Genomic DNA, 23,774 nt, shown 5'->3' on the forward strand with positions numbered 1-23,774 from the left:
AACCCGGAGCAGGGTGGCTAGGGGGTCCCTGCTGCCTGGCATTTTTCCTCCAAAGTCAGCCCCACCCTCTGGAGGGGGCAGCTGCAGAGGCCTGTGGGCAGGACAGCAGGCAGGCTCCACTGCAGGCCTGGCGGCCAGTGGGCAGGGGCTGGCTGATCCTGGAGAGCGGGGCACCTTGAGGTGCCTGAGGCCCCAGGAAGGGCTTAGTGTTGGCGGGAGCCCCAGGCCGCACAGAGGAGGACAGACGCTCGCTGGGCTTCCAGGCCTCCTCTGGGGCTGTCCCCGGCCGGAACTCTGGCTCATTCGGCCTCGGTCCCTACCCCTGTTCTACCCGGGACGGTCAGGTGTCCCAGGCCCCGCGGGCTCCCTCACTTCGCCCTGGCTCCTCTCTGAGGCTCCCCCTGCCGCGCGGCCGCCGGAGGGCGAGGTCGAGAGGCGCCAGCGACCCGACGGTCCCCAGTGGCACCAGGGGCGGTGGTCCTCCATTCCCAGGCTGGGAGGAGCCCTGTCGGGCGGCGCTGGGTCGCCAGGACAACTCCGCGGTCCCCCGCCCCGCCTCCAGTCCTCGTCAGGAGCTAGAAGCCCGGCTCAGAAGCCCGGCCCGGGGCCAAGGTCACCGCAGCAGGCCGGGCCCCTGCGTTCTGAGCCGGGTGCGGACGTGCTGGTGCTCGGGGAAGTCGGGGGCTTTGACGCCTGAAGACGCGGGAGCCGGGCTCCTGCGGGGGTCCCGGGGGAAGGGGGTCCGGCGCCGTCACCTCCCACTCCTCGCCCGCGGGTCGGGGAGCCCCTGCCGCGGGGGAAGGAGGCTGTTTCCTTTGTAAACTGGCGGAGGCGCGCCTGGCCCCTGGGCCCGGCAACCCGAAGAGACACGCCCGAGACCTCCGGACGGAGTTAACCCCTCTGGCCCCGGTGCCGGCCACCCCCAGGCGCGCAGGGTGGTCCTGAGCCGGGCGCGCCCTCTTGTCGCCCCGAGAGGCGCCGAGCCCAGTGGGGCGACCCAGTGTCCCGCCCCCCCACGCGGCGAGGGCGGCACTAGGCCGCTGCCCCCGGGCGCCCCGCGTCTCCTCCGCCTGCCCCGGCTTCCTGCGCGCGCCGCCCGGGACTTCCTCGCCGCAGTGCCCGGGGCCACCAGAGCCCAGCGCGGGGCGCTGCCGGGACACGCGGGCGGCCGACCCCAGGCGGGAGGATCCGGGCCACCAGGGAGGGAGGGAGGGAGGGAGGAAGGGCGCAGGGCTGGCCCCGGAGGGGGAGGGGGGCCCGGGACCGGCCCCAGGCAGGGGAGTGGGGGGATGGGGTCCCGGGGCTCCGGCCACGGCGGGTGTCCCGCGCGCCGCCCCCGGGCTCGTGGCTCTCGGGTCCCCCCGAGCCAGGGGACACTCCCGGCCAGCGTGGGCCGCGAGCCCGGGCGCAGCCCCCTCTCCAGCCCGGGGGTCCGCCCCGCGCGTCCGGCCGAGCTCTGCGGGCGGGCGCGGCTTCTCCCGGGACGCAGCGGCGGCGGCGGGCGGGGTCCCCAGGAGCGGAGCCCGCGGCCGCGCGCCCCCGGCCCGGCTCGGCTGTGGCGGCCGCCCCAGCGGAGCTTTGTGACGTCAGGCGGCCGCGGGGCGGCGTCACGCGCGGGGCTGACCCGGCGGCAGCGGCGGCGGCGGCGGCGGCGGCGGCGGCGGCGGCGGGGCGGGGGCGGCCTGGGACGCGGCGGGAGCATGGAGCCGCGCGCCGGCTGCCGGCTGCCGGTGCGGGTGGAGCAGGTCGTCAACGGCGCGCTGGTGGTCACGGTGAGCTGCGGCGAGCGGAGCTTCGCGGGGATCCTGCTGGACTGCACGAAAAAGTGAGCGGGGGCGCGGGCCGGGACACCCCCGGGGTCCCCACCCGACACCCCCCTCCGCCGCCCGGAGACCCGGGACCCGCCTCCGGGGTGGGGGGTGGCGTGGCCCCGGCGCCCGCTTTCGGTTTCTGCCGAGCCGGGGTTTCGGGGCGCGCGAGCGCGGCCGCCACTCGGGGGGCGAAAGTGGTTCTCAAAGTCGTCGCGACTTTTCGGGGCGGGCGCCGGGCCGGGCCGGGGCGGGGGGCGCAGGGCCGGGGTCCCGGAACTCCACACATCTGCCATAATTAACGCACTTTTCTTTGTTCAGACCCACTGTTGAATTCCGCTGTTGGCAGAATTGTCGTTAAAGCGGGGGAGGGTCAGATGCGCCGTGGCCTTGCCCTGGCAATTACTCACAGGTGGGGGTGCCCTGTCGAAGGCCATGGGCCCCTGGCTGCTGGGAGTGACTCCGCGGCTGAGGTTTGGATTCGGGGAGAGCAGTTGCGCCCAGCTGTGCGATTTAAGAACAGTTTCAGGCCAGGGAGCCCTGAGTCATGGGGGCGTGAAGAGGTACAAGCTGTGGGAGCCCTGGCTTCCTGGGTGGGGGGCGCAGGGCAGGGCGGGGCGGCTCCTCCTGAGAGGCACCTGTGCACCGGCTGCAGGGACCCATGCAGTGCAGATGAGCCTCCTGGACACCGCGTCACATGGCAGGGAGCTGTCGCTGCCAGATCAATGATTAGGCATGAATCAGGCTGTGGCCTCGTTGCGCTCCTGCAGGGCTTTCTTTTGAAACTGGGAAAAGGAAAAGGCTCCTCTTGTAAAGGCCCAACTTTTTCCATCCGTGGAGCCCAGATTTTTGCCTGGTGACATGAATTAGCAGAGGGGACCGTGTTCCTTCCACAATTATTTCGCAGACGTTATTTCTTCATTAGATGTGCCAGAAGCCATTTATCCACAAGTCATGTGATTTAACATATGGCTCCCGTGTGGCTGTTGCCCGCTCCGTGTGGGCTACCGCTGGGAGTGCACGGGCAGGACGGAGGGACACTCGGGGGCTGCAGAATCGCCACCTGGGAGCTGCCATCCCCTCCACCATCGGCCTCAGCTTCCTCTGGCAGTCAGGGTTGGGCTTGGTCCTGGTCCGCAGGGCCGCACCCCTGCCAGACCTGCACCACCTTGCCTGGCCTTTCCTCCCTGGAGAGGAGCACGAGCAGCAGTGGGTTGCCCCATTTCCCAGGCTCCTTGACTCGGGACAAGGGAGGCTGAGAATATCTGCAGTGGCCTCGGGCTCTCCTCCCTGAGGCCCATGGCTAACCTGGTTTGCAAATCTACACCACCACCTCCCCTTCATGGAAAAAACCAGGCCCGATGGGACCCCCGGCGTGGGAACTGGCAGCTGTAGGATGCATGGGTGTTAACCCTGCCTGCCACGTTCAGCTGTAACCAGAGCCACCCACGGAGCCGGGCGCTGGGCCTCTGCGGGCACAGCCACTTAGCAGCCGCCCGTGCTGCCTTAGGCTGGCCCCCTTGTCCTTGTGGGCAATCTGAAGGTAGAGCAGGCTCCCCGACCCCCAGTCCTGAGGCTTGTCCTGGAAGGACCCCTGCCCCCTCCCTCATCTCCCCTGAGCCTGAGTCTGCACCCGGTTCTCTGCCCTTGTATTCCGAGTCCCAGGGCTCCTGTTTCCAGCCCTGCCTCGGACCGCAGGGTGCTGACCTGCCTTCCCCAGGTGCCAGTTTCTCATCAGGGCGTGGTGCCCGCCCTTATCCCCTGCGTGTGACAGTGGAAGCCCAGTCCCCAAGTGTGGGTGCTGACTCACAGGGAAGAGCTGCTGGGAGCCCTATGACAGGTGTCCGCCCACCTCAGGGAACCTGTGGGTCCCAGCGCAACCAGCGCTGTTGAGCGCAGGCGGTGGGCAGCCAGGCACCTGTTCAGAGCAATCCCACGGGAATGGCGGCCCTGCTCACACAGGCGCGGGGATGCAGGGCTGAGGTGGGCCCAGCAGCCAGCGTTTGTTGTCGGCTGGTTTGGGAGATGGCATTCTCTCCGTTGCTTGCAAAGCGGAGGGGAGAGGGGCTTGGCAGGTGGGTGGAATTGCCTGGCCTGTGCCAGAAGGGCCATGTGATCTGAAGCAAGATTCTCTTGAGTGTCAGCCTGCGTGTACATCTGGGTGAGTTCACTGCACACCTACTGTGTGCCAGGAAGTGGGCTGAGCCCGGAGCAGGCGGCCTCCAGTGATCTTCCCCCAATCTGGGCCAATGTGGTAGTTCCTTCCAGAGCATCGATGACACAAGCCTTGCCCTGACCTGCGTTGTTTTGCGGGTGATTTGGGGGTATGCTTCTGGTTGAGGATCTTGGGTGGGGTGGCCCTGGCTGAGGGGTGGCTTGAGGACAGATGTGTCTCCGGGTGCGGAAGGGCTGGCCTGCCCCACCAGAGCCTCTTGGCTCGATCCCTGAGCTGGTATTTATCGGCCTCCCCCAGTTGTGGGTTGCCTATGGTTCCAGACACAGACTGCTGGAAAGGTCAGGGGACTGTCCTCTGTGAACCACACCCTAGCCCAGACACCCTAGCCCACACTGAGAACCCCAGACACTCCCTGTCCTGGCAGAAGGGCACCCTGAGCTCTGTCCTGGCCTCACCTGTCCAGGTGGAGGCTGCACTACTGGGGGCTGCTCTTGGGATGATTCACTCAACAACCAAAGGGGGGAGCACCTGGGCCAGGGCTGCAATGGTGATAGGCTGTGCCCCCTGCCCTTGGGGAGTGAGAGGGGCGCAGGCCTAGTGCATTGAAGGCCAGGGCACCAGGAGGCCTGGCTAGCATGGCTGGTCTAAGGAGCGTCTCAAGGGGATGGCATCTGAGTGAGTGGGTAAGGAGGGCGTGGGGTGGGGGCCTGACCTTGTGCTACTTGGGGAGCCCCACAGGGCTTAGAGAGGGACTATGCTGATGGCTCATAAACCCTTGAGTCCAGGACACAGGGGGCCGGCCGTGGCCACCTGGCCCTACCTGCTCTCCCCTGGAGATCCTGGGGCAGGTGCCCACAGGGTGAGGCCGGCTCCCCTTGTGGGGCCTTGGAGGAGGTGCTCCCCTGGTGTCTAGCCTGTGGCTTCTCCTGCCAGCCTGCTTTTCCCTAACCCCTCAGAGAGGTGGCCGGGGGAGGCCCCACTGCCCCCAGCAGGCCTGACCTGCCTGCCCTTTTCCCACATGCTGTCCTGCTGTGGGTGTCTGCAGGGCTACGGGGAGACTGCAGACGCTTTCTAGACTGACACTGGAGCATAGCCGAGGCCTTGGGTGCCAGACTCAGGCTGTCCTGGGCTGCACTGAGACTGCCTCTTCCTGTTCCAGGAGCCGCATTTTCTTTACCTCTTTAGGCCACAACAGGGTGGCCTTTCCTGATCAGAGAGCGAGGAAGGAAGGTCCAGGGTGAATGTGGGCCCGGGAGGCCAGACAGGGGGCTGCCATATGGGCCTCTGCCATCTCATCGTCCTGGTCTGTAGAATGGGGAAGCCATGGGGAGGCGCTGCCAGCGAGTGCAGGGGGCTTGGGCAGGCAGCCAGGGCTGTGCTCCTCCTGGCCACGGCCCCGGGCAGACCTCAAGCCTGGGCCTTTCTGGGAGTTTGGCTGAGCCTGACATCCAGGAGAGCCCCCAGGGCCGCCATGGCCGAGTTAAGGCTCGGCCACTTGTGTCTGGCTGAGGACCTCAGGCCTGGTCTCCAGGGCCCCCGTGTCCTTGCCGGGACGCTGCTGTGCCATTAGGAGTGGCACTGGTGTACTTTTTGCTTTGGGGTCTGGTCCGTTCTGCAATTAGAGACTCCAGGGCGTCTCACCCCTGCCTCAGTTTCCCTAGCCCTTTCTCAAAGCAAAGGTTATTTGTTCCGTCCCTGAGCTCACAAGGATGCTGCGTGAGGCTTACTTCAAGGGGCCCCTCGCATGTCCTCTTCCCCACAGGCAGGGTCCCCGTAGGGCCCCTCGCATGTCCTTCCCTTCCTCACAGGCAAGGCCCAACTGGTGGCTCTAAAAGGGCAGCCTGGACCCAGCAGGCTTATCTGGCTCCAGGGCCACTCTATCTTCCTACCTGCCAAGGCTCGGTGTTACCTGTGGGTCACAGCCAGGCCAGCGGGGCCCCCCTGTCCCTAGGGGGTGGGTGTGTGGGGAACTACAGCGCACCTGTGCACTTCCAGAAGGACCACTCTTCACGTCCCAGGGTCCAGGATAAGCCACTGAGGTTCTCCCTGTGCCAGCGCCATCCCCATGCCTGGAGGCAACAGACCCCAGCGGGCACCCACCCACTCAGCCTGGAGGCACGTTCCCTGGTCTCACTCGGCCTCACCAGCCAATCTATGAAATGGGAAGACTGTGATCTATATCTCATGGGGTTGCCCAAGGAGGGCAGGAGCCGAGGTCCCAGCAGCCTGGGGGCTCTGCTGTTAGCTTTGCAAGATCCCTGGGACTGGGTTCCCCTACCCGTCCCAGCCTGCAGAGTGAGCTGTTCCCACCCTGCTCTGTTCCCACCCTGTTTACCCACCAGTGCGCTGGGGTGCGGCCTGGGCAGGGCGGCAGCTCCAGGAAGGAAGTATGGCTGCCTGACGTGCCAGGGTCACCGGCCGTTTCTGCAGGGCTGGCTTGTCCGGTCCCTGGGCACTGATGCAGGTGTGACTCAGGGTCCCAAAGGGGATGGCAAAGCTCAGGCTGCCCCCCACCCGTTTGATCTGCCTGGGAAGGGACTAACCCCTGGCCCGTGGCTGAAGATCCTGGGGCAAGGGGTGGGTCTGGCTCCGTTTGTGGGGCCCTCCTCAGGCTCCTGGCACCTTCAGCCCAGTCCGCAACCCCGTGTGGTCAGCGTTCCATGTTCCCCAGCCCTAGTGGGGTTGCCCCCTCTCTCTGGCTGTCGTAGCCACCATCCTCTGGCAGGGTTACTTCTGCTCCGTGGGGGGCCTTCTCCTTGCCAACATCCTCTCATTTGTCCTCATTTGAGGCCTTTTCATGGGGTGCAGTGGGTCCTATGGAGGGGTTCCTGGCTCCCCCAACAGCAAGGGGCCGTAAGCACGCTGGCCCAGAAGCTCAGGGTGCCTGCGTGCACCAGCAGGCGTGTGCACCAGCGTGAGGAGTGTGCATACACGTGGACGTGCTTGTGTGTGAGCACGAGGTTGGTTCTCAGAATGCTCAGCCTGTGTTAAATGCTCACAAGGTGCTCATGGAAGATGATGAACCGGCTGCTGATTTGGGTGCAGAGGCCAGTTCTGGCTATGAGGCCGGGGGACTTGGAGACACCAGCCTCCAACCCTGGGTGGGGGTGGGGGCTGGCTTTGGGCAAAGGCTCATCTTCCGCAGCTTAACTCTGACAAACCTTTTCTGTAAGTGAAAGTCGCCGGCTTGGGTGGCCCCACCGTGGCCTGGCTCACAGACAGCGTATAAAGGAGCCTGGGGGCTGTGATGTGTGCTGGAAAACTTTCTTCACAAACGCTGGAGCGGCCAGGTGTGGCCCGATGGCCCCCAGGGTGCATGGGGTCTGTGCTTCTTGGTCCTGGCACCAGCACCTGGCTGGGACTGGTGAGGGCGCCGCCCAGGACTGGCCTTAGCGCATCATGCCCTTGGACCCGTGTGCCTGGCTCTCCTTTCTCGTGAAAGTCTTAGCCCATCAGAGTTGAAGGCAGCCCACTTCCCACGGCTGCTGCAGGGCTCAGTGAGACCATTTGCACAGGGGGCCCGGCCTGCACTTCGGAGACGCTCCTGCCGTCGCTAGCCCGTGGCTGCAGGCCCCGCAGCGGTGCCTGGCCAGAGGAGAATGGGGCGGGTGGGGCTCACTCTGACCACCCCCACCCACCACAGAGCAGAACCCCCCACCCCGTGTTCATCCCCTCACAGGCCCCAAGGCCACAGCTGTGCCCTCCCCGGCGAGTTGCAATGCTGTCTTGCTTTTCTGTCTTTTTCTCTCCATCGCCCTCTCTTTTTTCTCTGGTTTAGCTAGAGCAGTCTTGAAAATTACATCTCATTTGTTACCAGTTACACGTGTTCACTGTGGAAACATGGATTCTGTGGACCTGTCTCCCGTGGTTTGTGGTAACATCAGCGTTCCCAGAACTGTTTTCCTGACGTGCTCACAGCAGCTTGTTGGGCGGGATGAGGCCAACAGGGGACAGGGCTCGGGGACATTGGCTGCACTTGGGCCTTGAGAATGATGGGGCAGCCGGGTGTCTGTGCATTGAGGTGGCCTGCACTCTAGCACGTGAGCTGCTTCTGAGGACAAATCCCCCAAAGCCACGCACAGTGCTGGGCACTGCCCGTTAAGTGCAGGCTGCCTTGCCCAGCGAGTCCTAGGACGAGAAGGCCTTTACCTGGGATTGGTGTCCTGGCTGTGGCAGCCGCAGGGCCTTAACTGTGGCTCACCCAGCAGTGGCTGCTCCTGCCCCTTGTGCCCCTTCCCCTGCAGATCGTGTGGCCCAGCGGGGGAGGGCCTGAGGGTGCCAGGCGGGCAGGGAGGGCCTTCCAGGTTGTGTGGGCAGATGGGGATGAGGGCTCTCTCGGGCTCACTGAAAGCATCTGGGCCATCTCCAGAGGGCTCAGCCCTGGGCCATGCGCAGCCCCACCCGAGACACACGTCATGCACCTGGAACCCTGCTCCTGTAGGACGGCATTCTCCAGGGCTCCTGCAGGATGGCATTCTCCTGGGCTCCTGCAGGGAGCTTTCTCCCGGGGCTTGCGTTGGGGGTTGAAGAGTTGCCTGGCCCTAGGGGGGTCTTCCCTGAGTCCCCCAGCCCCTCGGAGAGGAGGGAACGGCTGAGCCTGTGAGCAAGGAGCCTGAGTTTTGGGGCCCAGGGCCACGGGCCACAAGCAGCCAGACCCCTCCCCAGGCCAGGTCAGGCTTCCTGGGAGCATTCCTGCTGGGGTCCACTTGTCCCTTGGGGCCATGGACTGAGATTCGGAGCCTCTGTGCCTGTCTCTGGCCAGGGAAGCAGCTGGCCTCCTGGCCATATGCTGCCTGGCTTTGAGGCACATGCCTTGCCCTGCTGTGTCCAACCCAGGACATACATAGGGGGCGTGGGCATTGGTTTACCATCCCGAAATACAGCCCTGGACTCAGGGCATTCGCTGCCCAGACCTGCTGGAGCACGGGTCGGGAGCCTTGGCTCTGGGGGCGCTGCGGGTGGCAGATATGCTAGGGTCCCTTCTCACTGTGGTTTTTCTCTCTCCATTGCCAGGTCCGGCCTCTTTGGCCTACCCCCGTTGGCTCCGCTGCCCCAGGTCGATGACCCCCCTGCCGACAACAGCCATGGCCGGGCTCCCGAGGAGGGGGATGCAGAGGTGATGCAGCTGGGGTCCAGCTCCCCACCTCCTGCCCACGGAGTTCAGCCCCCCGAGACCACCGGCCCCGAGCCACCCCCGCCCCTCGTGCCGCCGCTGCCCGCCGGAAGCCTGCCCCCGTACCCGCCGTACTTCGAAGGTGCCCCCTTCCCTCACCCGCTGTGGCTCCGGGACACGTACAAGCTGTGGGTGCCCCAGCCGCCGCCCAGGACCATCAAGCGCACCCGGCGGCGTCTGTCCCGCAACCGCGACCCCGGGCGCCTCATCCTCAGCACCATCCGCCTGCGGCCGCGCCAGGTGCTCTGTGAGAAGTGCAAGAGCACGCTGAGCCCCCCGGAGGCCAGCCCCGGACCCCCAGCCGCGCCCAGGGCCCGCAGGAGGCTGGGCAGTGGCCCGGACAGGGAGCTCCGCAAGCCAGAGGAGCCAGAGAACGGCGACCCCACGGCTGCGGCCACCGCCAGGAGGAGCAAGAGGGAGAGGCGAGAGGAGGACAGGGCCCCGGCAGAGCAGGTCCCGCGGAGCCCGGTCATCAAGATCTCCTACAGCACGCCCCAGGGCAAGGGAGAGGTGGTCAAGATCCCCTCCCGCGTGCACGGCTCTCTGGAGCCCTTCCGTCCCCAGCAGGCCCCGCAGGACGACGGCAGCCGGGACCCCGAGGTGCTGGACAGAGAGTCCCGGGACCGGCCGTCCTGCGCGCCCTCGGCCTCCATCCCCAAGCTGAAACTGACACGGCCTGTGCCGCCCGGCGCGGACCTGCCGCCCCCTAAGATCCGCCTGAAGCCCCACCGTCTGGGGGACAGCGAGCACGAGCCCGTGTACCGGGCCGAGCTGGTGGAGGAGCTGAACGGGTACCCGCGGGACAGCTCGCCGGCGCCCTGTGCGGACGGCCCTCCCGGTGGGCTGGCAGACCTGTCTTCTGGAAGTTCGGGTGAGGACGATGACTTCAAGAGCTGTCCCCAGGGTCCACAGGGACGCGAGGGCTTGGCTTTCCTTGTCAGCTGCCCTGAGGGGAGAGCGGACTGTGCCAGTGAGTCGGCGTGCAGCAGCGACAGCCTGGACGAGGCCAGATCGTCCGGCTCAGAAGGGACACCGGCAGACACGGGTGACCTCTCGCCTGGCCACGGCGCATCGGCGCCCTCGGCGTCCAGAGAGGCTCGCCAAACGGTGCCGCCCCTGACGGTCAGGCTGCACACACAGAGCGTGTCGGAGTGCATCACGGAGGACGGCAGGACTGTGGCCGTGGGGGACATCGTCTGGGGTAAGATCCATGGTTTTCCTTGGTGGCCAGCGCGTGTTCTTGACATCAGCCTCGGCCAGAAGGAGGACGGAGAGCCGTCTTGGCGAGAAGCGAAGGTCTCGTGGTTTGGTTCTCCGACTACGTCGTTCTTGTCTATTTCAAAACTCTCCCCTTTCTCTGAATTTTTCAAACTGAGATTTAACCGTAAGAAGAAGGGGATGTATCGGAAAGCTATAACCGAGGCTGCAAATGCCGCGCGACACGTGGCCCCGGAAATCAGGGAGCTCTTAACCCAGTTTGAAACGTAACTGGTTCCCTGACCAGGTGAGTGTGCCAGCGGCAGCCTCCTTCCCCCAGCCGGCCCAAGCTCACACCTGTGTCCAGGCCGTGCCTCTGCTCCGGGCCCTGAGGCCCGGGGAGCCGCCACCTGTGCCCCTCAGCTGGCTTGCTTGGGGCCCCAGCCGTCTGGAAAATGGTTGCCCTCACTGGTGATGTCATCTGCGCTTCTGATTCACACAAGAGGCGCACTGCAAGGAGGCCAGTCACCGCCGGTGCTTGTTGAAAGCGTACAGCGAGTTTGGGTTTGGCAGCCATTTTTCAAAGGCCAGAAGGGAGCTTCTCATGCTCTCATTCGTTGTTTGGAGTCAGGGATGTGGTTTGACGGATCCTGGGGAGGGGAGAGCCCAGGCTGAGGCCCTGTCTTGCGTTACTCACTCAGGGAACAAACTCTCACTGCTCTTTCCAAAGATCAGAGCGGGCGTCTCCCTCCTCCTGCGCACGGATAGGCCATCCCAGGACATTAAAGGAGGGAGGGTGAGGTGAGCTTCCCGCCCTCAGATGAAGCCCCCACCCCAACTCCCCAGACTGGCCCAGCCCTTCCCCCCGCGACCCCCCCGAATCTTCCTCCTGGGTCAGTGCGCACTCCGTCGTCAGCAGGCTGTGTGCGTGGCCAGGTGCCCGGGACCTGGGACATGGTGTGGGGGCCTGTTCCCGGAGTCAGCATCTCACTGTCGGCCTCTCCTAGGAGCACTTTGTAGAATCTCCAGCCAGGCCTTGTGTGGATTCTCTGTGCCTGGGGGGGCACTACGCTGTGTGGAGGTGTGGGGGTGTCACCTTGTGGGGCTGGGGGCACCACCCGTGCCCCTGTAATCACCATGTGGGGCATCCGGAGCCTGCCGAGGGGCTGTTTTCTGCCCTGAGCTCCTGAAGTCCGCTCTCCCAGCTCCAGAGGCCTCTCAGCACCTCCTAGATGCCCCTCTTGTCTTCCCAGCAGGATAGGCAGGCCAGGGAGGAGTCCTCTCTGGGTGGGGGCAGGTGGTGGCGCTCTGTACTCTTTTTTCTGGCTCCATGGCCTAATCGCCCCCTGGATGCAGAGATTTCAGGGGTGGGGGCTGTATGCAGAGGGCAGGGGCAGGGCTCTGCCTAGGCCTTGGTGACGTCTGGTGACCTTGTCTTCCCTGGCTACCTGCCCAGAGGCCTTAGAGTTTCCCAGGTGACAATCCTCGGGCCTTAGCCTTTGTTGGGGGTTGGGACTGGAGTGCCTGGTGCCCCTCCACTGCTGCACCCTGCGTATTGGGGTTCCGGTGGAAGCAGTAATGAGAGACCACTGTGGTTGAGCCAGGGTCCCCAGGGTCCCCAGGCTGCCTGGCTGCCCAGGCTCTGGCCTGGCCTCACCCCCTCCCTCCAGCCACCCGGCTGCATCTGCCTTGCTCTCCTGAGACCAAGCACAAACCTGGCTGCTCCCCCCGCCCCAGGAACCAGGCCCTTTTCTGGTCAGTTCTGGGGCCTTGGGGCAGGCGTGGGGCAGGCGCCGTGTTGGGGAGTGGGTGTGGGTGCCGTCTCTCAGCTTGAGTCTGGGGAGTGTCTCAAGCTGGGGCACCATCCCCTGAGGGGTAGCAGGAAGGTCAGAGGACTCCCGTCTGCTGTCCTGGGGGGCCCTCCCCAAGTTCTGGACTCAGGCATTTGCGAGGCATGACGTCCCCCCACGCAGGACGTCCCCAAGTGAGGCCTGAGGCCTTGGCTGGCAGGGAGTGCCCAGCCGGGAGGACGGGAGGACACGGTCTTGCAGGCTCAGGGCCGGCTGTGTTTATCCGGAAGTAGAGGAGGAATCTCACCAGACGGGTTTGCCTGCCTCCACGGGGGGCAGTGCCTGCACACGGCCCTGCGCCAGGACCAGCCCCCTGCTCTGGGAGTGGGGGTGCCGGATCCTTTCAGCACCAAAGCGCAGAGTGGTGTTTGCCTGGTCAGCTTTTTGGTCTTGTTTCCTGAGAGCTAAAGACCAAGTGCTCAGCGTGATCAGAGCTGGTGTCTCGTGGGGCCTGGGATTTCCCGCCCTCTGTGGGGTTGGTTGTCCTTGGGAGACATGTTTGCTTTGAAGTGTCAGCAGCGCACCTCTGGTCTGCTCTTTGTAGGGGAAATGCGGGGGTACCTGCCTTTCCTGGGAAGGGGGACCCGCCAACACCATCGTGAAGGTGCACCTCTCTGAGCAGAGGCTGAGTGAGGTGTGGGGCGCTGCTGGCCATGCCCGAGCGAGGGGCGGAAGGAGGAGGCTGGTGTGGGGGCTGGAGCTCGGGCAGGGAGGCCTTCTGGGGAAGGTCGTCCTCCCAGTTCCCGCCTACCGGCCACCCTGGCCTGGCCCCAGCCGCTCCTGCAGCCGCCCAAGGATGAGGACGGGGACGGCTGGGCGGTGTCAGAAGCTTCCTGAGGTTTGTGGGTGTCTGCTGCCTGAGGCACTTGTCAAGGAGCAGTCACCACAGGCACCGTGAGATCGGCTCCGTTGCAGGGACACTGAGCCCAGCATCTCCCTGTGAGAGACCCCTCACTCTCTCTCAGCTTGCTGCGGGGCTGGAGGCCCTGCTCAGGGGTAGGTGGATGCCCCACAGACCACAGGGTGCCAGGGCACTGGGCCTGTGGCCGGCAGTGCCGAGAGGCAGCCTGGCTGGCACAAGGGACAGGCACATCAGCTTCAGCAGGGGCCGTGCCAGGACGTATGGCTGTGTGACACACTTGGGCACCCCTTCGTGTGAGGTCCTGAGCTAGGTGCGCCGAGGCTGGGCTGGCCTCCTGTGCAGGAACAGAGGCCGTTGGGCCTTGTCCCAGCCGGTCACCTGCTGCTGCGGTCTCAGTGAGCCAACACCTCTGAGCCTGTTTGTTCACCGCTCCCAGGCAACAACAGGCCCCACCTCTGAGTGAGCCGTACTCCACCCCGGTGGTCACGGCCGGCTCCAGGGCCTGTGAATGGCCTGTGGCCGCTGCCCTTGGAGGTGACCACTGTACCCTCTCAGGCCGGCAGAAGAGGCCGTTCCCTGGCACTTCTCCTACACCCACAGGGACCCCCTGGGGTTAGAGCTGAAGTCCGGGGCCGGGGCAGGTGGTGGAGACCGGGCTCTGGGGTTACTGTGCCTGGCCAGGCTTGTCCTGCAGCTGGGAATGGGGACCCAGATAAGGCAACGCCGCCCACACCCCCCACAACCGCCTGGGCCCACGGAGCCTGACAGGGGAAGGCAGCTCCTCCCCAGTGTGAGCCCCGGGGCCTCGGGCTGGGGTCCTGCCCCCATCCAGACTCAAGGTCCTCTCTCTGCTCCCCTGGGCTCTCCCTCACCACCCACCCACCCACACCTCTACTAAGGGCCAAGCACTCCACTGGACCCAGGCTAGAAGGGGGGCCAAATAGGGAGGGCTGTGAATCACCAGTTCCCAAATTAGTGCATAATCACACACAGGAACTGCTGAGAAGGAAGGGAAGAGGGGCTTGAAGCAGAGCATCCAGCGAGAAACCTGGCCTGGACTGGGATCCGGGAAGGCTTCCTGGAGGAGGTGGCAGGAGCCAGGATCTGAATGGTGAGCTAATCAGGAGCTGATGGGGTGAGGGTGGGGGCGAGTGTTCTAGGCAGGAGGAGGGCAGGGCATGTTCCAGGGGTTGCGGAGGTGGGCAGAGGGCCCGGTGGCCCAAGGCACAGATTCTGGGTGCTGTTGGAGAATTACAGACAGAGGAGTGAGATGGTCTTGTTATTATTTGTCAGTTAAAAATAAAATGAAACTTTAAAAAAATCTGATAGCTTTACAAATAAAAGCAATGACCTCCAGCTGTGAGGACAGGGAGAGTGACGGGGGACGGGGAGGCTGGGCGGTGTGCAGGTGTCGCTCCTGGAACTAGGGGAGCCACCGTCTGTGCCCCGTATCCTCAGGGGTGGCTCCAGTTCTCGGGAGGCACCTGAGGCCTGGCTGGAGGCATCTCAGGGGAAAGCTCAGAGGCGGGTCAGGCAGAGGGCTGGGGGCAGGGATCCGTATTTGTCGGGGGGACCTGGGCCAGGACAATGCTGGGGGGGGGGTTCCACAGACTGGCTGCTTGAGGCAGAGGCTTTGGAGCAGCAGAGGCGGGTGGAGATGACAGGTGACTGGACGTGTGCACTGTACGGGAGCAGGAAGGAGGGTGGCGGAGAGTGGGTGGCACTGGCCACCCCTGTGGGGAGGACCTGAGGGGCTTGGGACGTTGCCCGCCCTGCACCTCAGTACCACTGAAGGTTGTGGGGGGCGTGCCCAGAGGGGCGGCGGGCTGCCTGGTGTTCTGGGAGCCATGAGGGCCAATGGGGACACCTGGTCCTGGGAGCTGTGAGGGCCGATGGGGCACCTGGTCCTGGGAGCTCTGAGGGCCGATGGGGGCACTTGGTTCTGCACAGGCACCTCCTGTGCTTCCCTGTCGTGGCCAGGGCGGGCCGTGCTCTGCCGACGCGCAGAATGGAAGCTGGGCACCTCCCTGAAGTGGGGACTCAATGCTCTCCTGGTGTCCCGGCCTCTTGGGCAAGGGGGAGATTTCACAGCTTCCAGACAGTGCAGGCTGGAGGGGTCCAGCCTCCTGTGGCCCCAGGGGTCCAACCCTTTCTCCTCCTGCCCTGGCAGGGGACTTTCGGGGGCGTACCCAGCACAGCCTCCGTCAGCAGCTGGGAGCACAGGGTTTCTGCGCCACTGAACAGTCAGTGTCCCTGGGGTCGTCCTTGTCTTTTGTGAGTTTCCTGTAGCTGCTGTAACAAACCTCCACACACTAGGGCCCTGAGACCACAGGCGTTTATTCCCAGGCCTCTGGGGGTCAGGAGCTTGAGTGAAGGCGTGCAGGGCTATGCGCCTTCAGCTCCGGACAAGAATCCCTCTTGCCTCTGCAGACCTGGGGGTCCAGGCGTCCCCCTCTCATGACCACGTCACCCCAGGCTCTGCCTCCATGGGCTCAAGGCCTCTGCCTCTTCAAAGTACCCTGTTGGCATCTGGGGACCCGTAGATAGTGCCGGAGGGGCCGCTCATCTCGAAACCCTCATTTAATCACGTCGCAAACACGATGTCGCTGAAGGTGCCATTCCCAGGCTCTAGGGACGAGGAGCACCCGGTCTCATTCACTCCGCATCCCCAGTGCTGTGTGTGTGGGCAGCGTGGGCACAGCCCAGGGTCCACCCCAGCCTCATGTCCGACAGAAGGGAGGGCCCCAGGGAGCAGGGGTGGAGATGGGCTTCAGCCCAGGGGCCTGTGGGGCGAGGGAGGGACCCACTGCTTCAGAAAGGTCCGCTGTGCACAGGCCTTGGGGGCAGCATGGGCCACTTCCGACCTTCAGCTTCATAATCTCGATTTCTCCTGGGAAATAAAGATAATAATCAGGAAGCTGCCCGGCACTGGAGTGCTGAGTCGGCAGGAGCCGCTGCCGGGACTTGGAAGAGTGTGGCGCTCACTGGAGTCTCCGGGCCAGAAGCAGCGACGCCGCCGTCTCCAGGCTTCGGCTTTTCTGATTTATGTTTTCCTTTTAGAACAGCATCCTCGAGCTTCCTGCACAAAACTTGCTTTTCTCTTCCTCCAACTCTAAATAAAAACGCTCTTCTGCTTCCGAGGACGGGTTTCTCAGCTGACTTCCCTGCGTTGCTTTCAGGGAATTCAGGTCCCACGTGAAGGTTGTAATTATTTTGTTCCAGAAGGAAGCAGAGGCCTGTAATTCTGAGCCTGCTGCAGGGGCTGAGGCCCCGCCCTACCTCCTGGCTCCCAGCAGCCGGGCAGCTGGTCCCTGCCGCCTCCTCCCGCCAGCAGCTTGGGCATTGAGGTCGTGTTGGTGAGGCAGGCGGGCAGGTGCTGGGGTGTTTGGAGTTGCTTCTCAGGGGGTCAGAGGCCCGGGACATGGGGGACTTTCCCAGCGTGGGGGGACGCTGCTGGAGGCCCCTACCCACCCATGCCTTCAAAGCCAAGCATTGTGCCCACCTCTGGTGAGATGCCCTAATGCCATGCGGACCTGTTGCCAGGCGTCCTGGTTGCTTCCTGGGTCTCACCTTCAGCTCCAAATCCTTGCCCCTGACCCCACCGGGCTTCGATGCCCTGGATAGGGCATGTGCCCCGTGTCAGAGGATTGGGAGTGGAGGGTGGGACTTCCTGCACGCCTTGGGGCTCGCTGTCTTGCCAGGACCCCTTCAGGGGCAGTGGGAGCTCCTGCCCGGCAGGAGGCTGTTCTCTCCTGGAGACCCCGGGGTTGGTTGCAGGCTTGGGGTTGTCAGCCTAATCCATTCCAGATCAAGCTCACCCAGGTTTTCACCCTGGGGCTCCGCCCACCGTTGATGATCACTTTAAGATTTGCTCTTTCAGGAGGGATTACGAGGTGCTGGCCCTGGTCTTCATTTACTCACTGGAATTCTTGCAGAAAAGCCTCTTTCCTTACCAGCTTTCAGTGGCACTGCACCAAGACTTGCGGCCACCCCCCGCTTGCAGAGAATTCTCATGGAGGCCAGGGCAGATGCGGGGGCTGGTTCCCCAGCTCCTTCCAGCGTGGCTGAGGAGTGTCCCTCCTGAGCGTGTGTGTCTCATGAAAGCGCACGTGTTTGCTAACATATCTAGTCAGGTTCGATCCACACAAGTGCTATTCTTTCCATGCTCAGACGGTGCCATCTTGGGTCAGCTGATGGAGGCCAGCGCCTGTGTCCTGTGGTGACCACAGCAGCCTGCTGGCGTCTTTGCTCCCGCCGTGCCACGTCATCTGGGCTCACTGTGCGTTTTCTGGCTCAGGCCTGAGGCAGCCACGTCCCTGGGAGCCCTGCTTCCTGCTTTCTGCCCCTGGGGCCGCTGCTGTTTCTAAACCTTTGCAGTCGACACAGCTAGGATTCACTTTTGTGTCTGATGCCAGAAATCTTGACTTTCAATGTTAACATGATCAATTTTATAGATGTAAAGGTTCATATATCTATATCAACATTTAATATAGATGTGTAAAATATTTAAAATATAACAATACAATGTCACATATTACTGAAAATAATATATGTAATACTGTTATGAGGCAGTATGATAGTTTCGGAAGAAAAGCACCCTAGCACCTCCCACCAAGGAGGGTGCCCGCCGGCGTCCCAGTGGGTGGTGCCAGCGAACGCCTGAGCTCGCCCTGCCTGTCTTTTTGTCCTGGGGTCCAGCCCTTTGGGGTGTGTGTCACATCCCTCTCTCTGTGGCAAAGTCATGACCTCAGAACACACTTAGGCATCTTCATTCACTTTCTAGAGACTCCTCGTTTTTTTAAAACCCGCTGTGATAGGATTCTGTGGGCACCTCCACAGCCCTGGGTCCACTCCCGTCCTGGTCTCCCCGGCCTTCATGTGGCGGCATCTGGGCAGGGCCCGGTCATCCTTCCGAGCTTCCAGCCTAAGCAGGCCCCACGCCGGCTTCTCCTCCCCGCCCCTCGCCTCCTTGTGATGCGCAGAGCTGTGGGACACACCCAACTCCCTGGGGGGCCTCTGGCTGTCCCAGTCTTTTCTCCAACAAGCTGTGGGGAGGGTGTGAGCCACCAGCTTTCTCACCATGGAGAAGGTGTGGCCCAGGCAGGGAGATGCTGGTGCCTTGGGCTTCAGAGACAGTGGGGTGGGAGAGAGGTAGGTGAGCACGAGACTCCGACCCCATGTCCCGGTGGGGACTGTGAAGGCTCCCAGGCAGGTGGGGCCCCAAGGCCTCCAGGTTCCTGAGAACACCTCGTGTCCTGGAGGCCTCAGTGACGCAGAGCAGCTGAGCTCAGCTCCATGAGTGAGGGTCATCTAGAAAGGTAGGAGAGACGTGAGGAGCGGCCAGTGCTGCTCCAGCCTTGGAGTCTGTGTCTCTGCTGCCGGGGGAGGGAGGGCTCCTGCGAAGGCCACTGCTGCTGTTCGGGACGAAGGGCCCGTCCAGGCTGTCTCCTCCCAAGGCCCGTTACGCATTTTTCTAATGAGGATAGTGACTGATGGATGTTTACCGACATTTCCAAAGGTCACATGCTGTTGTTGATGGAGAAGGACTTAGACAGTTTTAATGACCTCCTGGGGCTGTGTGTTTCTTTGCAGGGAAGTGTGGTTGCCTTTGATTTGAGCCTCTTTCGAATCCTAAAATGCTGCATTAGAAGGGGTGGACAAAGCAGGTTCCAGGCATGGCAGGGACCCCACTTGTGCCACAGCACCAGCTGTGGCCTCTGCAGATCCCCCAAACAGCCCTCCTCCTGACCCGTCTTGCACGCAGTCCCTGGTGACTCCCTAAAAGTTTGGGAGGGACCCCGGGGGCAGGAGGACGCATAGGTGGAGCTGCTGCGATTCTAGGGTCAGCGTCCACCTCCCTGTCAGCCGTGGAGCGGGTGGCTCAGGCTGCCTTATTACAGCTGCCTCTTCCTTCTGAGAAATGGAAAATGGTATTTGTAGGAATGCATTTGTGTGACCGGCTCTAATCCTCGCAAACATTCCTCACAGGGACTGTTCAGCTTCCCGTATGGAATCTGCGGGGTCGGAGGAAGTTATTCCAGGACTGACAAAGTGAAGCCTCGTGGTTTGGAGGCACTGACGCATGGCTCTGTTTAGGAGTCACTGTTGGTACCCCCGGCAGGTCTCAGCTGGTGTTGGGCTGGGGACTGTGTCAGCGGGGCCTCCGAGAGCCTCCTGCACCACCTGGGACGTGAATGAGAGATGGTCCAAAATGCAGCTTCTCTTTAATTTGTGTTTGTGTCAATCTTACTATGTATGTTCAATTTTTACAAGTCCAGTGGTCACATGCAATATGTAATGACAAGAATTCAGCTTCGTATTTCTAGACGATGTACTGCTGCTGCTGCTTGATCCTTGAGTTTTCAGTTTAGACGTTACGGGCTTTTTCTATGGAAGATGAAGAGGCTGAGATCTCCCCTGTTCACTGCCACACATACACATCCACTCTCACACACACACACATCCACTCACACACACTCACATCCACTCACACACACACTCACATCTCCACATACACACACATCCCCACATACACATCCACTCACACACTCATCTACTCTCACACACACACACATATCCACTCACACACACACACATCCCCCCCACACACATCCACTCACACACATCACTCTCACACTCATTTACACACGCACACACGCACTCACACACATCCACTCTCACACACACACACATCCACTCTCACACACACACATCCACTCACACACACACATCCACTCACACACACACTCACATTTCCACATACACACATCCCCACACACACATCCACTCACACACACACAAATCCCCCCCACACATCCACTCACACACACATCACTCTCACACTCACACACTCACATCCACTCACACACATCCACTCACACACTCACACGTGCACTCACACATCTACTCTCACACACACATCCACTCACACGCACTCTCACACACATCCACTCACACACACATACACATATCCCCCCCACACATCCACTCACACACACACATCACTCTCACACTCAATTACACACGCACACACGCACTCACACACTCACATCCACTCTCTCACACACATGCACTCTCACACACATCCACTCACACACATCCACTCACACACACACACCCCCTCACATTTACTCACACACTCACACATCCAATCACACACACATCCACTCACACACACGTGCACTCACACATCTACTCACACACACCCACTCACACACACTCACACATATCCACTCACACACATCTACTCACACACACATCCGCTCACACACACACATCCACTCACACACACACATATCCACTCACACACACACATCTACTCACACACACATCCACTTACACACACGCATCCACTCACACACAGCCTACTCACTCACACATATACACACACACAATGTTTGGCTAACTCAAGACTTGGTGTTTATGTTAATGATTTTAGCCCATCCATGTAGAGGAGTATAGATGTTGCCGGCCGTTTCTTCTCTGTGGCATTGATCCCAGCTTGGTGCTTGGTCTTCAAATTGTTTACAGTGTTGTCACTCAGGAATGCCCAGCATGAGGAGAAAGAATCCCCTCTCACACTCACGCTCACACACACATCCACCCTCACACTCTCACACAGCACATGCCTGCAGGTGCCCTCCAGGCCTCCCTGTGTGCAGCTGGGCTTCTTCACAGCATGGTGGTCTCAGGGCGGTTGCAGTTTCTCCCGTGGCAGCTCAGGGCTTCCACGAGGGCAGCACTGGAAGTGGCAGTGGCCTCTCCACAGGGCCGGGACAGGGGCAGGTCCCTCCAGTGACTTCTCGGCAGGGCCGGGATGGGGGCAGGCCCCTCCTGCCCTGCTGTGGTCAGGCAGGGCCTATGGGGCGCCTTCCTACCGACAGGAGGAGTGGTGGGGCTGGCATGGCCCCGTGCGCCCTCGGCTCTGCAGGCTCCGCTGCCTTCCCCGTCCCTGCGCTCTCCACCCGCCGGCTGGTGGAGAACTGGGGCCGACGGTGTCTGTCCCTCTGTTTGTTGGATTTAGGGGGCTGCTTTCTTCAGGGCCCAGGGTTGGCCCTGGGTTGCGGGGCTGAGGGGACCGTCTGTCCCCTCCAGGTCTTTCTGCCTCAGGTGGTCATCTGGGGCCTGCATGGGCTCAGGTGGGGGGCAATGGAAGCAGGGCTGACACCTGGGGCTCCGCACAGATCTGGGAAAGGGTTTCCCCTCAGGGTCTAGCCCTCCCTTCCCACCCTGGGACCCCCATGCATGGGGCTGTGTCCTGGTGGAGGGGGCTTGGGGCTCCTCCCCAGGCTCGGGTCTCCACGGGGCCGTCAGTGCGAGGCGAGGGTCCCCGGAGTCATGTATGGGGGCCCTTCCACACCATGTGCCCGGCACAGGCATGGTCATCAGCCCCTACCAAGAGGCCACAAGGCTCCAGGGCTGCTGGCTTCTCTGTGGCTCTGCGTGTAGGGCCTGTGGACTGCAGGACTTCAGGGCGAGTCCTGTGGTCTGAGCCCCCCTGCACTCTCCCCCCGCACGGCCGGGCTGTGGGCCCTGAGGGAAGGGGGACCGGCGGGAGCTGGGGGGTGCTGGAGGTCCCGGGTCAGCCTCAGACCCTCCGGGGCACCCTAGCCTGGTGCTCAGACCTTGAGGGGCTGGTCCCCCATACTGGACCCTGAGCTAAACCTCTGTCCCTTTTTGCTTTCCCCCAAGGTCACCGACGATGAGGGCACACCTGCTGTCCTGGAGCTTCTGATCTCTGTTCGGGGACCCTGTGAGCCTTCTGGCCGGCTGCGTGCAGAGCCCACTGGGCACGGTGGTCGGCCTGGTGTGAGGCCCCCCAGGGACCGGCAGTGCGTCCAGGGAGGGGATGGCCCTGAGCCCAGCGGCTCCTCCCGCCGGGTATATTTCTTCCCGCCACTCAGCCCGTGGCTGCCCTGGCTCACGAGGCAGTCGGGACTCGTGACTTGCTGGCTGCTGCTGCCTCGCGTGCTGGGGTTCCATGGAGGAACTGGGCCTGCCGCCCCGGCCTCGCCTGCTGCCCGCATGCTGGGGTCCCGTGGAGGAGCCCGGCCTGGCACCCCGGCCTCGCCCAGCGGCTGGTATGGGCAGCTGTTCCCTGCCTCGCAGTGTCCTGGAGGCAGCCGTCTCGCAGGCTCAGCTTGGTCTCCCGCAGGCTTCAGAAAAACCCAATTGCACGTGTGGGATTCTTCCCCAGCCCTTGGGTGCGGGGTCTCTGTGCACTTGAGAGCTGGGGGACCCACCCACCGTCTCCCACTCCAAGTTCATCCCAGAGTGTGGGGCCCGCTGGGCACCCGGCACCCGGCCTGCAAGGCCACCTGTCCCCCAGATGCTGCTACGAGTGACCAGTGCTGTGTGGAGGAGGCCGAGGGCGGCCCCTGGGAAACCAGGCTTCAACAGTACAAGGAAAAGAAACTTGCTCTGTTTTGTAAGAGCGTGTTTCTTTTCCTCTTTTTTGTCACTTTAAAGACCAAAAAGAATAAAGAAAGAAAAGAAATTAATCTGCTCTTTCTTTGTTTAAATGTTAAAAAAAAAGAGAGAAATGTATGTCATAGTTATTGAAGTTGTGACTTGTGCGGCCACAGTTCACACTCATGCGTGTGTCCCCGTCGGGGCTGACGGGGCCTGAGTTCCCTGGGCACTGCTGGGCAGGGCCTGAGTCCCCTGGGCACTGCTGGGCGGGGCCCATGTCGCACGGGTTGGGGTGACGCCGCCACCGGCTGTATCTCACTGCCTCCAGGTTGGGGGACGCTGGCCACCGCCCTGAGCCCCAGGAGGGCTGTGGGCTGAGTCCCCATCTCCAGGCCTCCCTGCTAGCTTTCCAGTGGACGCTGGGATTTCCCGGAGAGGCAGTGCTCTGCACGCCAGGAGCTTTGTTCCTTGTTTCTTGGAGTGAAACCTCTCATCCCTTGTTTCTTGATTTGCTCATTCAGAACCAAGGGAGATCTCAGAGATGATGATGGTGGCTTTGCTTGTTCCTGGTTTTGCTAGAATATTCTGTGCTCTAAAGGCATCGCTGCCCTCAGCAAGGATCGTCTGGCGGGGGAGGGGCCGGGGGAGGGCAGCACGCACTTAGAGGGTCCTCTCCAGGGCACATGAGGGAACAACCCTCATGGTTCCCTGTGGTTCTGGACCTGACTTGCAAGGAGGGGCATGGTTTTCAAACTGGTTTGTAGCAGCAGAGCCCTTTTCTCCAACAAAATCACCCAGAATCACTTCCTCCCGGAGGGGCTGGGCTCATCCTCCTGAAGCCCTCCAGGCCCAAGGGTCCTGGGAAGCCTTTGAAAATCCAGGGAGGGGCTCGCATGAGCCCAGGAGAGCAGAGCCGGGACTTGAGAGGAATGAGAGCAGCTCCCCCTCCCTTCCTCCCTCCCCGGCCCTGCCCACGTGGGTGCAGCAGAGTCAGGGCCCTGACCCTCGGGGCTGGGCATCTCATCCCTCTGAGCTCCAGTGCCCAGGGGCTGCCCCTGCCTGACCTGCTGCTCGGGGTGACTCCCCCTGCCGCACACCCCACTTTGCACCCTGGACCTCCTACTGACTAGGGTTGGCTCCCCTTTACAAAGGGAGGCCTTCGTAAAGCTTGGCACTGCTTCAAGAAATGTGTGTGTCCAATGGAAGGAGCAGGCTTCACCCCAGGACAAAATACGCATGCAGCCCTGAGCACATTCACTCCCAGCTGCCCAGCCTGCGACTAGAGCTCAGCTCCTGC

General features: G+C 62.6%; 1 protein-coding gene across 4 annotated transcripts; it reads left to right on the plus strand.

Annotated features, from left to right (window-relative positions):
• Positions 1-1,314: 1,314 nt before the first annotated feature.
• PWWP2B (PWWP domain containing 2B) lies at positions 1,315-22,566 on the plus strand. 4 transcript variants are annotated; one of them, XR_008504882.2, is made up of 4 exons: positions 1,315-1,825; positions 8,998-10,661; positions 14,060-14,177; positions 15,970-16,200. XR_008504882.2 is itself a non-coding variant. In XM_054503360.2 (3 exons), exons 1-3 carry the CDS (start codon positions 1,701-1,703, stop codon positions 21,769-21,771), a joined length of 1,500 nt encoding a protein of 499 aa, XP_054359335.1. In that variant the 5' UTR covers positions 1,315-1,700; the 3' UTR covers positions 21,772-22,566. The 4 variants fall into 4 exon arrangements, 2 of the variants coding, with proteins under 2 accessions (XP_054359335.1, XP_063526486.1); XR_008504883.2 differs by having other exon boundaries at positions 1,315-1,772; XM_054503360.2 differs by lacking the exons at positions 14,060-14,177; positions 15,970-16,200 and adding an exon at positions 21,758-22,566 and having other exon boundaries at positions 8,998-10,358.
• Positions 22,567-23,774: the final 1,208 nt, after the last annotated feature.

The sequence above is a fragment of the Pongo pygmaeus genome, chromosome 8, assembly GCF_028885625.2.
Source record: "Pongo pygmaeus isolate AG05252 chromosome 8, NHGRI_mPonPyg2-v2.0_pri, whole genome shotgun sequence".
Lineage (NCBI taxonomy): Eukaryota > Metazoa > Chordata > Mammalia > Primates > Hominidae > Pongo > Pongo pygmaeus.

Coding starts and splice junctions, on each gene's coding strand:
- PWWP2B (XM_054503360.2), top strand. CDS start 1,701: ATGGAGCCGCGCGCCGGCTGCCGGCTGCCGGTGCGGGTGGAGCAGGTC. Junction 1,826..8,997: donor CTGCTGGACTGCACGAAAAA/GTGAGCGGGGGC, acceptor CTCCATTGCCAG/GTCCGGCCTCTTTGGCCTAC.